This window comes from Scyliorhinus torazame, chromosome 2 (assembly GCF_047496885.1).
Source record: "Scyliorhinus torazame isolate Kashiwa2021f chromosome 2, sScyTor2.1, whole genome shotgun sequence".
Taxonomy (NCBI): domain Eukaryota; kingdom Metazoa; phylum Chordata; class Chondrichthyes; order Carcharhiniformes; family Scyliorhinidae; genus Scyliorhinus; species Scyliorhinus torazame.
The window spans coordinates 218,047,598-218,060,850 of record NC_092708.1 but is presented as its reverse complement, the minus strand read 5'-3'; the positions used below and the strand labels follow the sequence as shown (position 1 = coordinate 218,060,850).

General features: G+C 46.4%; 1 protein-coding gene across 9 annotated transcripts in view; it reads left to right on the top strand.

Annotated features, from left to right (window-relative positions):
* LOC140395751 (sentrin-specific protease 2-like) overlaps positions 1-13,253 on the top strand; it is a 117,859-nt gene that overhangs the window by 30,698 nt on the left and 73,908 nt on the right. For 8 of the 9 annotated variants that reach the window (XR_011936309.1, XR_011936294.1, XR_011936299.1 and 5 more), the window contains exons 7-9: positions 488-606; positions 2,657-2,760; positions 6,635-6,695. Coding sequence is in view for 5 of the 9 variants with exons in the window: in XM_072483930.1 (XP_072340031.1) it covers positions 488-606; positions 2,657-2,760; positions 6,635-6,695 (284 nt within the window). In the remaining 4 variants the exon portion in view is untranslated. The remainder of the gene's footprint in view (positions 1-487; positions 607-2,656; positions 2,761-6,634; positions 6,696-13,253) is intronic. The other variant, XM_072483916.1, reaches the window with a different exon arrangement.

The following is a 13,253-nucleotide window of genomic DNA, read 5'->3' as shown; positions in this document are numbered from 1 at the left end:
AACAGCTTCTTCCCCGCTGTTACCAGATTCCAAAACGACCCTCTTATGGACTGATCTGATTAATACTACACTCCTGTATGCTTCACCTGATGCCCGTGTCTATGTATTTACATTGTGCACCTTGTGCTGCCCTATTATGTATTTTCTTTTCATGTACTAAATGATCTGTTTGAGCTGCACGCAGAAAAATACTTTTTACTGTCCCTTGGTTCACGTGACAATAAACAAATCCAATCCAACTGATCTAGATTAGTTGTTAACTGGGCTTAGAGAGGAATTTGGGTGCCAGTTCCTATTCCCGATTGCCATCGAAGTGCCTCCTTGCTGAAATATGAATGTATAGCAATGTCTGATGAGGACAATATTGGACTCAACTGTGATGCACCCCAAGGTTAAATAATCTGCTGATATCATAGTTTGGCTCACAAATGGTACAGGGAAGGAAGGGAAATTTTCCAGAATTAAAAACCATTTTTTCTTTTTGCAGAGCATAGAGAAGAATGAGAAAGGACAGTATCAACTTCTGTTACGACTGGTAGCTGCAGGGTTAGACAACAAGTCTAAGCAGCAACCCTCGGCTTCTGCGTCCAATCCAACACAACGTGTGTGAGTGTCAGTCATCTATGTTTATTGTTTTAAGACTTTATCTGTTTCAACAACTACTTGATTTGGCACAGCATCTTTACTGTAATAAATGTCCCAAGGCATTTCACAGAACTATAATCGAACAAAATGTGACAGCGAGCCACTTAAAATATAAGGTAGGTGACCAAAAGCTTGGTTAAAGAAGTTGTTTCTAAGGCGGTATTAAAGGAAGAGTAGAGGCTTAAAGGGGGATTTCCGGAGTTTAGAGCTTTGGTAGCTGAAGGCATTATTGATGGAGCAATTAAAATATGGAGTGCATAAGAGGCCGTAATTAGAGAAACGCAGAGACCTGAGGATTGTAGGTTTAGAGGTTACAAGGATAGGGAGGAGTGAGGCCACAAGAGGGATTTGAAAACAAGGTTCAGATTTAAAAATAAAATGTTTTGTTGCTTAAATTGGAGGCAGTGTAGGCCACCAAGATGATGAGTGAACAGGAGTTGCTTCGAGTTAGGATAAGCGCAGCAGAGTTTTGAATGAACCCAAGTTTATGAAGGGTGGAGAAAGGTAGGCTTGTCAGGAGGGTGTGGAATAGTTAAGTCGAAAGATAAGATTTGAATAAGGGTTTCCGCAGCAGATAAGTGAGGAAAAGGCATAACAGAGTTGGAAATCAGCAATCTTGGTTAAGCAGAGGATATAGGGTCAGAAGCTCATCTCAGATCAAATAATGAAGATTGCAAATGGACTCGTTCAACCTCCAACAGTTGCCAGAGAGGATTGGAGTCAAAAGAGAAAATGCTGGAAAATCTCAGCAGGTCTGGCAGCATCTGTAGGGAGAGAAAAGAGCTAACGCTTCGAGTTCAATGACCCTTTGTCAAAGCGGGATTGGAGTTGATGGTCAGGGAAGAGTTTGTGGCAGAGACTGAAGACAATGGCTGCAGTCTTCCCAATATTTAGTTGGAAGAAATTTTGCTTATTCACTACCAGATATTGGATAGATAATCTGTCAATTTCGAGACATCGTCTGCCTTCCAGCTCTTTATCAAGGTGTATGCATTTGCAACGCAAACGACTATCTTCTTTCAGCCCTGACAAAAATGCCATACATCTTCTGTTACTTGTTAAGTAAACGGGAGAGCGCTAGCAAGTATTGGAAGTTGCTAAAGAAAGAACTTGAATTTATATGCGTTTGATATATTTAGAAGAAAGAATGAAAGAGGCAATATAAATAAAATGGTACAATTTTGAAGAAAATGCAGAATCAGAGAGACTCAGATTTACGTACAAAAGATTTTGACGGTGAGAGGACAAGTTGATGAAGCTATTTGGAAAAATAACTAACAGAATCCTTGGTTTTATTTATGGAGGAATAGAGTACAAACTTAGGGTAGACTTTTATAAATCATCAGTTAGACCTCAACTAGATTATTGGGTTCAGTTCTGGGAGTCACTTTTTAGAAAGAATTTCAAAGCCTTGGAGAGGATGCAGAAAAGATTTACTCAAACCGTAGCAGGAATGAGGGGAATTCATTTATGTGAAGAAACTAGAGAAGCTGGGCCATTTCTCCTTGGAGAAAGTTAGGAATGCAGTGTTGAAAGGATGGTGGAAGCAGATTCAATTGTAACTTTTGAAAAGGAATTGGATAAATATTTGAAAATCAAAAACATGCAGTGCGAGAGGGAAAGAACATGAGGGGCCTAATATGATGTAACACCTTTCACAACCTTGGTGTCCTACAGTGCTTCACAGACAATGACATATTTTTGAAGTGGGGTCACTGTTTAATTAAATTGTACTGAGAAGGCCCCATCTGTTTTGTGGAGTTTAATTAAGTAGCTTTCTTTTTCTTCCACTTCTAATGAAGGTTAGTAACTGAAATAATTTAAACTGGGGACGAGCTGTGTACTTGCAACATTTTCTTGCTTTTTAGAATCTGGTTTGTTATTTGTCATGACACAAAAGGAAAACCTGGGAAGTAGGAACTGATTAGAAAAGTTTGCTGAAATTCCTCTATTATTACTATTTTTGTGTAAAACTGCTACATTCCTCAAAGGTTTCAAAATGTCTTTGCAGTAGTTCTGCCAGTCCCAGCCAGTGTCATCATGTAAAGTTCGAATCCAAGGACAGACACAGCGCTCTTGAAAACAATCCAATTACACTGCCAACACTAAAACTGGGTAAGCACAGCTGTATGATAAGCACCAACTTTCACTGACAGAACTTTATGTTCGATCATTTGGAAAAAGGTTAGAAGTTGTTAAATTCTCATTAATGTGAAATACTTTGTGCATGTATTCATGTATAAGACAAATGTAGATGATTAGCCCAGTGGTGCAGTCCACGGTCAAGTTATGGAATCAGTTGAGGAGGCATTTTAGGGTGGAAGGAATATCGGTGTTAATGCAGCTGTGCGAGAATCATGGCTTGAGCCGGGGGGGATGGATAGTGTACACAGAAGGTGGAGGGAAGTGGGGCTGGTAAAGGTGAGGGACCTGTATTTGGAGGAAGGGTTCGGCAGTCTGGAGGAGCTAAAGGAGAGGGTAGAGCTGCTGAGGGAGACTGAGTTCAGGTATCTGCAGGTTAGGGATTTTGCGTGAAAGGTCTGGAGGGGGTTCCCTAGGTTGCCGGGATACACCCTGCTGGAGAAACTGCTGCTTCTGGATGTGGAAGAGGAGGGAAGAATTAGGGATCTATACAATTGGCTGGGGGAGCAGGGAGGCGGGTGGTGAAGATCAAGGAGAAATGGGAAGCGGAGTTGGGAGGGAAGATCAATTGGGGAGTATGGAGTGAGGCACTGGATAGGGTAAACATGACCTCCTCTTGTGCAAGGATGAGCCTGATACAGTTTAAGGTGGTGCACAGGGTGCATATGACTTGGGCGAGAATGAGTGGGTTCTTTCAGGGGGTAGCAGATGAGTGTGAGAAGTGTGGGTGGGGGCCAGTGAATCACGCACACATGTTTTGGTGTTGTGAAAAATTGGGAAGATTCTGGGCGGGAGTGTTCGTGGTCTTAGCCAAGATAGTGGAGGAGGAGGTGGACCCGGACTCTTTGGTGGTGACAGTTGGGCTTTCAGAGAAGCCGAAGCTCATGGAAAGGAGGAAGGCCAATGTCGTGGCCTTCGCCTCTCTAATTACGCGGTGGCGAATTTTACTGGAGTGGCAGTCGGCATCGCCACCGGGGGTTGCGGCTTGGTTGGGTGGCCTGTAGGACTTCCTGTGGTTGGAGAAGATAAAGTTTAAAAAAAAATAATAAATTTAGAGTACCCAATGCATTTTTTCCAATTAAGGGGCAATTTAGCATGGCCAATCCACCTACCCTGCACATCTTTGGGTTGTGGGGGCGAAACCCACGCAAACACGGGGAGAATGTGCAAACTTCACACGGACAGTGACCCAGAGCCAGGATCGAACCTGGGACCTCGGTGCCATGAGGCGGCAGTGTGAACCACTGCGCCACCATGCTGCCTGGAGAAGATAAAGTTTGAGTTAAGGGGCTCTGCAAGGGGGTTTGTGGAACGGTGGGGTATGTTTGTGACCGTGTGTGAGGAGCTGTTCGTCGCGGGGAGTGGGGGGGTGGTAAAGGCAACAAATTTGTACAGACTGTATAGTTGATTGCTGGGGAGTATGTTTCCCTGGGTGTTTATTTGCTGTAACCTGTTTTGATGCATATTTTTAATAAAATACATTTTTTTGAAAAGGAATGTAGATAAATTTTAGGGGAGTTTCAGTAGGAGTGATGATCGGCATTGTGAAACGTTGCTCAACTCCACTCTTCCTTCCACTCACTTTGCACTCTAGATTTTTTCCTTACACTAATAATTTGCATTTACATAGAACCTCAAATGTAAAGCAGAAAGTTAATTCTATAATCCAGCCCTGAGATCTATCTGGAAAGAGGATTTTGGGATAGGGTACTAGGATGAAGGAAGGAACTAAGGTGGGTAGGAGGAATTTGAGTGGAGGAAGTAAACAAACCACAGCATTAAATGGTATTGGCTAAATGTCATTTGTTGTTTGATATGATTTAATAATACAAAATAGATTTAGTAATAACATAACAGCTAATCTCACTGCACTGGAAAGTAAAGTAAGACTCCTAAATATACAGTCAACTACCATTTGAAACTACTTGATTTCCATATTGTTGAGATATTTATTTGCAAAAGAATAATTGTTGATCAAAAGGTAAGATGGAATGTCTCTGAACAAAGCTCTTATTCAGTTGTTCAGCGCAAAAAGGGATTGCTTAAATGCTGAAGAATTTGGTTTATCTTTTGGCTGTGAGGGCCCCCTGAAAGGACACTGGTGAGTGTCAGCCAAGTTTGGGTTTGAGCCCACAGCTCAAATGGATTCCTGATCCTACCTACCTTCTATAACTTCTGGTCAACCAGCTCCACTTTGATTGTTTACAGTGGAACCACACTCGCTGCACAACCTGACAACTTATTCCAGAGGTCAACAACACTCTGCAAAAAGAAGTACTTCCTGACATTGCACATTCTAAGCTCCAGTTAGCTTTCTTTACTGTTACTATCTTTGCCCTGCTAGTTTCAGTGCCTGTAACCTTGAACCATTTAGTTCATATTCCTACCACTTATTTTCCTTTCCTAGTTGTCATATAGCATGTTACTTATTGGCTCATACACAGAAATTACAATATGGAAACGAGGCCATTTGGCCCAACCAGTCTGTGTCATTGTTTGCCTTCTACATGCCAACAGATCTAATCACATTTATCTTCCTTCCTCCCATATCACTTCTTTCCCTTCATCTTCAATCTAATTTAACCTTGGGTTATATAGATATTGTGTATCAGAACAATGAACCCAGCCAGTATTTGAGCCACACTGACCAGGTAGATCCCAGGTTCTGCTGTAAGCTCACTGATTCCAGTTGGGGTGGCATTGCACCATTATAATTGACTTCCAACTGTTTCTGGAATAAAAGTGGAAAATATAGTAATAATCTTTACTGTCACAAGTAGGCTCACGTTAACACTGCAATGAAGTTACTGTGAAAATCCCCTAGTCGCCACATTCCGGTGCCTGTTCGGGTACACAGAGGGAGAATTCAGAATGTCCAAATGTCTGACATCTCGTAAGATGGCAACCTCAACTCCGCTTTGCTGTCCAGTCCCCCTGCTCATTGATTCCCTGAGAGCCTTTATACTCAACAGCTGAGCATCCACAGCCCTCTGAGGTAGAGAATTCCAAAGACTCATAAACCTCTGAGTAAAGAAATTTCTCATCTCAGTTCTAAATATTTGACCCCTTATCCAGAAACTATGCCCCCTAGTGTAGACAGGGGGAAATGGCCTTTCAACTTCCAATAGAATTTACAGCACAGATAGGCCATTTGGCCAATCGGCTGTATTTGTACTGCATAATAATAATAATCGTTATTATTGTCACAATTGGCTTGCATTAACACTGCAATAAAGTTACTGTGAAAATCCCCCAGTCGCCACATTCCCGTGCCTGTTCAGGTACACTGAGGGAGAATTCAGAATGCCCAAATTACCTAACAGCACGTCTTTCGGGACTTTTGGGAGGAAACCGGAGCACCCGGAGGAAACCCACGCAGACACAAGGAAAACATGCAGACTCCGCACAGACAGTGACCCAACCTGGGACCCTAGTGCTGTGAAGCAACAGTGCTAACCACTCTGCTGGCATATGTACCTCCTCCCATACTTCTGAGCACCCTTAAGTTCCTCTCCAATGTACTTATCCTTAAATCCAACTCTACTATTCACCTCAGCTGCTGCTTGTGGCAGGTTCCATGTTCTGAGCATTCTCTGGGTAAAGAATTCTCTCTTGATTTCAAAAAAAAATCCTTTTTGTTTGTGCTTGTCCATATTTAATTTTATCTGTGAATGTTCCAAGTATTTATATATTTTGTCCTTCCTGAACTGTCTTCTGAGCATCAACTTTTTCTCCCAGTTCAGTATCCTCTGCAACCTTGACTAATTTACATGGGGTTTCTGAATGAAAACTGGTGATCTGAAATCAAAATAGGTGCATTCGTGAATCAATGTTATTGTTATTTCAGGTTCATCCTTACGAAAGAACCCTAGTATTGACAAATCAACATCAGCAAATACCAATGTAAGGTAAGAAATTTAATTAAATTTCTGTAAGAACAAGTAAAGTGGCTGAAACCAAAGAGAAAATGCTGGAAAATCTCAGCAGGTCTGGCAGCATCTGTAGGGAGAGAAAAGAGCTAACGTTTCGAGTCCAGATGACCCTTTGTCAAAGCTGAAAGACCGGGAAAGTGGGAAGTATTTATACTGTGGAGTGAGAGAATGAAAGATGAGTCATAGCCACAGAAACCAAGGGAAACGAGTGCTAATGGCAGTAAAGTGGCTGGATGTTGTAATCACCACAGAGTGCATCTTATTGTGGTGAGTTTCTTTTCCAGCATTAACGAGACTGGCTGTTATAACCCCCGCTCATATTCTTCACAGAATATGAACTTCCCTGGTAACAGGGGCCTGGGATTCCCCCTTAACAAGGTGAAACCTCACCAGTATATAAACCCCAACCTGGGTGCAGGTCATGGTGGGAGACTCTTCAAGGAGCGGAGGTTATTGTACATCGAAATAAACCCAGTCTTTGTTTTCTACCTGTTTGTCTATGCGTGCATTTTGGCGGATTCAACACTGGCAGATGGCAAAGCCAATGGGTTTAAATATAGTTTTACACCTCTGGTTAACAGGTCAAATCTAACCAGCGGAAGGAGCTCTGATTTTCGCATGAACTAAAATGAAATGAGTTGGAACAGTTTCAGACCTTTTTCTAACCAATGGTAAATGCTGCCCATGAGCTCAAAGTGATTTGGGCAACATTGGAAGTAAGCCTTCGATTTATGTAGCACCTCTCAAGGATTTGGGACATCCAAAAACAATTTACAGCCAGTGAAGAACTTTTGAAGTTTAAACGCTGTTGCAAAGTACAAAATACAGTAACCAATTTGTACACAAGGTGCAACAAAGCAATCCGCTAACCAGATAATCTGCTTTTAGTAATATTGGTTGAGAGTTAACTGTTGGTCCAGAACACCAGTCAGAACTATTCTGCTCTGTATTGGTCTGACTACTCATGCTGAAACTGATGCAGGAATTGGATTTGTTTGGAGAATCTTTTGAAATTTTGCAAGTGCAGGTGAAGCTTGGTAATGCAGCTGGTCTATGCTATGGGTGCACTTGTATCTATGTCACCAACATGACCCAGGAGTTTGGGTTCCCAGATTGAATCTTTGGTTTGTCCAGTGTCATTTGTCTGAACAATTGTGGACATTACTGTTAGTTTCTATCAAATTGCACATCGCAGGCAAATCTGTCCCTTTGAGATTTAGGGGGGGCTCCAGAGATCGGTCACTACACTGAGGCGTTCCTGTGAGCGGAGCTCCTCAGTGCACAGAACAGGGCTGTGTGTGGCCTCGGCCTCTCGTTCCCCGCTGAGGCCCCCTATCTAATGTGAGTGCCATTTTATAGTGCTGTGTTTCTCGGCACTGCAAACGCTGGGAAACATGCAGCTAAACTAAACTAAATGTTCCTATTTAGTTAAATCCTGCCTGAAGGGTGGGATTCTCCCTTTTCCATCCCTAAGATCAAGAATCCCGATTGGGCGCAGAAACTCACATCTGGCCAAAACATTGGATCGGTGACGGATGATAGATCCGTCCCCAGTAAAAAGCTGAATTGTAATGATTTGACTGCAATTAACAAGCTGGAAGTCTGAATCTGTCTCTGTCCCCTCCCCACAGCTGGAACTCCACCGAGGGGGCTTTGGTGTAAGTATTGCCAAGCACAGTCTCACTCTGAACTGCTGTGCCTAACAGCTGATGAGCAGATCAGACAATTCCGAGAATAATCAAGCCAGCAACATTTTATCTTTCCACACATCTGTTCCCTCAGACTTGTGCTTTGAAACTGCTGCTTTTTGAAGTGTCAGAGCCTTTCTAGAAAACCTGCAACATTTGAAAAGGCAAGAAATCCCCTGAGATTCTTTGAAATGCTAAGCATTCATTCAATTTCACAGTGCAGTACCTTTAACTTGCATTTGATTGACAGGGCATTCTGTGGTTACAAAAAAGGCAGTGAAAGCACTTAGCTGTTTGGAGGGGGGAGGGGAGAGGAGGCGGGGGGGGAGAGGAGGCGTGGGAGGGAGGCGGATTAACCGCTCGCGGCACCACCATGCCAACTCTAGATCTTGTTTACTCAGCCTTTGTCCCTGCTCGTCTGCCCCACCGATCACCCATACTCCCCATCGACTGCTGAGGCCTCTGGCTGCGCGGCTGGAGGCTATTGCTGATAGGGAATTGGCAATTGTGGTTAAGTGAGCACTTCATACATGCCAAGTGGATTGCCGTGAGTGGGCAAGCCATTTAGCATGTGGGTGTCATTGTCTAGCATCCCAATCAAACCTTGCTGCTGGACACTGTGCTTGAACACTGCGGGAGGCAACACCACACACGCAACATCCGAACACCTGGGGGATGGGACACAGCATTGCAGAAGAAAGGGACAGAGGCATCATAATGGTTGTGCAAAATGGAGTTTAATGTGCTGTACAGTACCCCACTCCCATTGGCGCCATCCCCCAACCCCCCTACCTATGCCCTCCCCCGGTGCCCTCAGTGATTCTCAACATGCCTGGCCCTCCTAGCTCTACCACTACATCTAGGTGTTTCCCCAGGATGCACATCTGAGCTGGACGTGGCCAGCTGCCTACCTCGTCCCGTGGCCTTTGATGCCCCAGGCGGACGTCCTCTGAGGTCGGTGGGCCCCGGCTCACATGTCTGTGCCGCCCTGCCTCGTGTGCTGACCTCGAGACGCGGCCTCATCAGAGGGGTGGAACTCGGGTGAGCTGGTGGCCACCTCCACCACTCCGTGGGAAGTGTCCGGATTGGCGCCCCCCCCCCCCCCCCCCCCCCCCCCCCCCCCCTCGAAAACACCTCACCCAGTATCGGTCCCTTCCCCCAACTTTTCACCCCGGCTAGGCTCATCAAACCCTGTGCTACCAGGCTCTGATGGCCGTAGCCCCTCCCCTCACCTCACTCCCGTTCACTGGCCAGTGTGGAGGTTCCCGCCCCGGTCTGCTTCCCCCTTGCCCCGTCCCAGGAAAACAAAGAAATCCCCTTTAACACACAACCCCAGCATAAACACACAAGCCCCAAAGAACCATCATTGCAAAGGAAAGTCCCAACTCTTTCCTTGTCCAAATAGACAGTGTTGACTCATTTAGTACATACAACAATATGCAGTGAAATGATAAAGCTACATACAGCTACATACTCTCCTACCAACCCCCTACCCTCAGTTCAAGACCAGTCCTCAGTCCCATTTCTCAATTCTGCCAGAGCCCTTCTGCCTTTGCAAACACCTCTGCCGCTTCCACTGTTTCAAAATAAAAGTCTTTGGATTTGTAGGTCACCCTCAACTTAGCTGGATACACTATGCCGCACCTTGCTGTTACAGTGCCGTCCTCACTCGGCCGAAGGCCGCCCGCCTCCTCGCCAACTCCACCGTAAAGTCCTGGTATATGCATATACCAACTCCAGCCCACTGCACCTCCCGCTTCTGCTTTGCCCAGCACAGGACCTTCTCCTTCACGATGTACCTACGGAAACACACAGTTACTACTCTTGGCGGCTCACTCGCCTTTGGTATAGGCCTCCACGACCTATGAGCCCGATCCAGTTTGTATCGAGAGGGATCTTCCCCCTCCCCCCAATAGCTTCGCCAACATCATGGCAAAATACTCTGTCGGTCTTGGGCCTTCCACCCCTTCGGGCAGATCCACGATACTCATATTCTGCTGCCTGGATCTGTTTTCCAGGTCTTCCATTTTGGCTCGCAGACCCATGTTAGTCTCTATCACCCTCCGCAGCTCCTTCTCCATCGAGGTGAGTTGATCACTGTGTTGTGCTAGTGTCTCTTCCACTTCCTTCACTGTCTCACCTTGCTCCCGCACCTCAGCTGCTGCGCTTGATACCGCCGCCCTCACCGGGGCAATTGCATCCTCCACCAGCACTTTCAATACCGCCCTCATTTTCTTCCTCATCGCTTCCATGTGTTTTGTGAACTGTTTTTCAAGTTCCACGGTCATCGCCTCAGTCATCCTTTCTGCCGTGAGCAGTGCGGCCTCACCCGACGCCCCCGCCTTCATTCCAGTTCCTGAGCCGACCTTTCCACCCACCGGCGGACCTTCGTTAGCCCCCTTTTTCATGGCCGGTTTTCTTTGAGATTTGGACATCTCTCCTCTATTCCTTCCTACCCTTGTTTCATCAAAAGTTGCTCCTGGGACCGGGCTGCAAAAGTCCGAAAAATCAATTCTCGGGCGAGAGCCCTTCAACGTGCGGCTTTCTCCTACCCGCCGCCACTGGAAGTCCGTAGGCATGGCCATCACCGACTACACAACACCCTGGACACCCTTCACTAATTAAAAAAAAAAAAAATTTAGTGTACCCAATTCATTTTTTCCAATTACCGGGCAATTTAGCGTGGCCAATTCACCTACATTGCACATTTTTGGGTTGTAGGGGCGAAACCCACGCAAACACGGGTAGAATGTGCAAACTCCACACAGACAGTGACCCAGAGCCGGGATCAAACCTGGGACCTTGGCGCCGTGAGGCAACAGGACTTGCCACTGTGCTGCCCTGACACCCTTCATTAATGGTGCCGATGTCATACACCACGCTCTACGCTGCGGTCGCCATCCTAGCAGTGTTGGCCTCGGTGCAACTCATTGCCTGTGCCATCTCCTGCACCCGCAGCCTCTGGACTCCTCCAAGCAGCTATGGATCTGCTGGAGTGACGCTGACATCTCCCTCTGAACGTCCCGGCTGCTCCCTTTGTCTCAGTCAGCTCCAGGTAACCCACTTCCATAAGCTCAACATCAAGCTTGGACAACATCAAGCTGGGTCCTGTGATACAGCAGCCCTCCGACTGCTGTCTTGCCTGGAGGTTCCTGCCTCCACAAGATGTGCATCATCGGCAGTGCGATGCTCACCACATTGTGCCCAAGAAGTCTGTCCACTAACATTTCCCAGCGAGGTGTGTGTATCTGCGTTGGTGGAGGGTGGGGACGACAGCTGTGCGACTGTAACAGTTGCATCCTCGGAGCTGTCTGAGGTGTTCTCCTTGGAGTCAGGAGAGGGAGGCCGCCCGGGATGGTCCGGCTCCATCGGCTGGAGGACCTGCAGGAGAATGGACATGTGGTCAGTGGGAGCGATGGGTCAGTCACTAAGGCAATCACTACTCAGGTTTGACAGGTCCTCCAGGTGGAGCCCGGTGGTTCCTCATCTCTGCGGCGTCTGCCAGCCTCTGTGTGGGTGACCGCCCTGTTCTCGGCCACTGCAGTCACCTCCAGGGTACCTCTCCCGACGATTGTGGGAGAGCTTTTTCTGAGGAGACACAGAGAGGGCATCGTGAGCCACACACGTGGTTCACAATCGGGGGGAAGGGGGGGGGGGAAATGGCTGGGGTCGCATGGAGAATTGGGGGGGTGGATGCTTCCTTGGCCAGGGGTGTTGGTGTCTACTCGTTCATGCTGCCCGGTGTGGCTCATTGACCTTTTTCATGCACTGAACACCTGTCCTAGTCATATGCCCCGAGCTGACACCTCATCCCAGGCAGCACTGGCTGCCCTGTGGCTCACCCTCCGGGAAGCTCGGGGGAACAGGACTTCCCTCCTGGCCTCTGCAATATCTAGCAACCTCCCTAGGTCATCGTCCCCGAATCCTGGGGCTGGTCTCCTTGGCGCCATTGTTGTGAGCTGGCTGGGATTGGCAAAGCAAGTGCAGCTTAAGTGCTGCTCGACCTAGTTAGCGGGATCTGGCGAGCGCGGTCCCGGAGAATCAGCTGACGTGCTGTCATTTGTGGTGAGAAGCCCATGTGGCCTCGTTAAATAGACCAATTAACGTTGAATAGTGTTGCCGGCCTCGCTGGGCCGAGTGCCGTGAAGCTCGCGGCAATTCCTGCTTGCTACAACACTTGGGGTAAGATTCTCCGGAAAGATTTCCAAATGTTGACCATAACATTTCTAAATTTACTATTAAGTTGTTTTCCTCTGTATTACTTAGTTTAGACTCCAAAAGTCAGTAAAACTCTGCTTTTTAAGTGAAAAATATCAGTGCCAGTTGCCATTCTATTTTGAACTATATGGTGTTTTGAAACATTAGCCTTTAGCATAGCTAGAACTTCATTATGCAACAATTTAATTCAAGCGTATTAAAACATCGACAGAAAACTTTCCTTCCTTCAATCTGGGAGATGGTAATATGGAGGGATCACTGCTTTCCTTGCTTCATATTTATAACCAAGGCCTGGGTGTACAGGGCACAATTAAAAAATTTGAAGATGACACAAGCCTTGAAAGTATTGTGAACGGTGAGGAGGGTACTGATAGATTTCAAGAGGATATCAACAGGCTGGTGCAAAGGGCAGGCACATGGCAGATTAAATTCAATGTAGAGAAGTGTGAAATGATACATTTTGGTCAGTGAATGAGGAGAGGTGAATCCAGCCATATTGTTTATCCAGGCCTCCACGCTGGGGGGCTTCGCCTCCTTCCACATTAGCAAGATCCTTCGCCGGGCTACTAGGGACGCAAAGGCCAGAATGCCGGCCTCTTTCGCCTCCTGCACTCCCGGCTCGTCCACT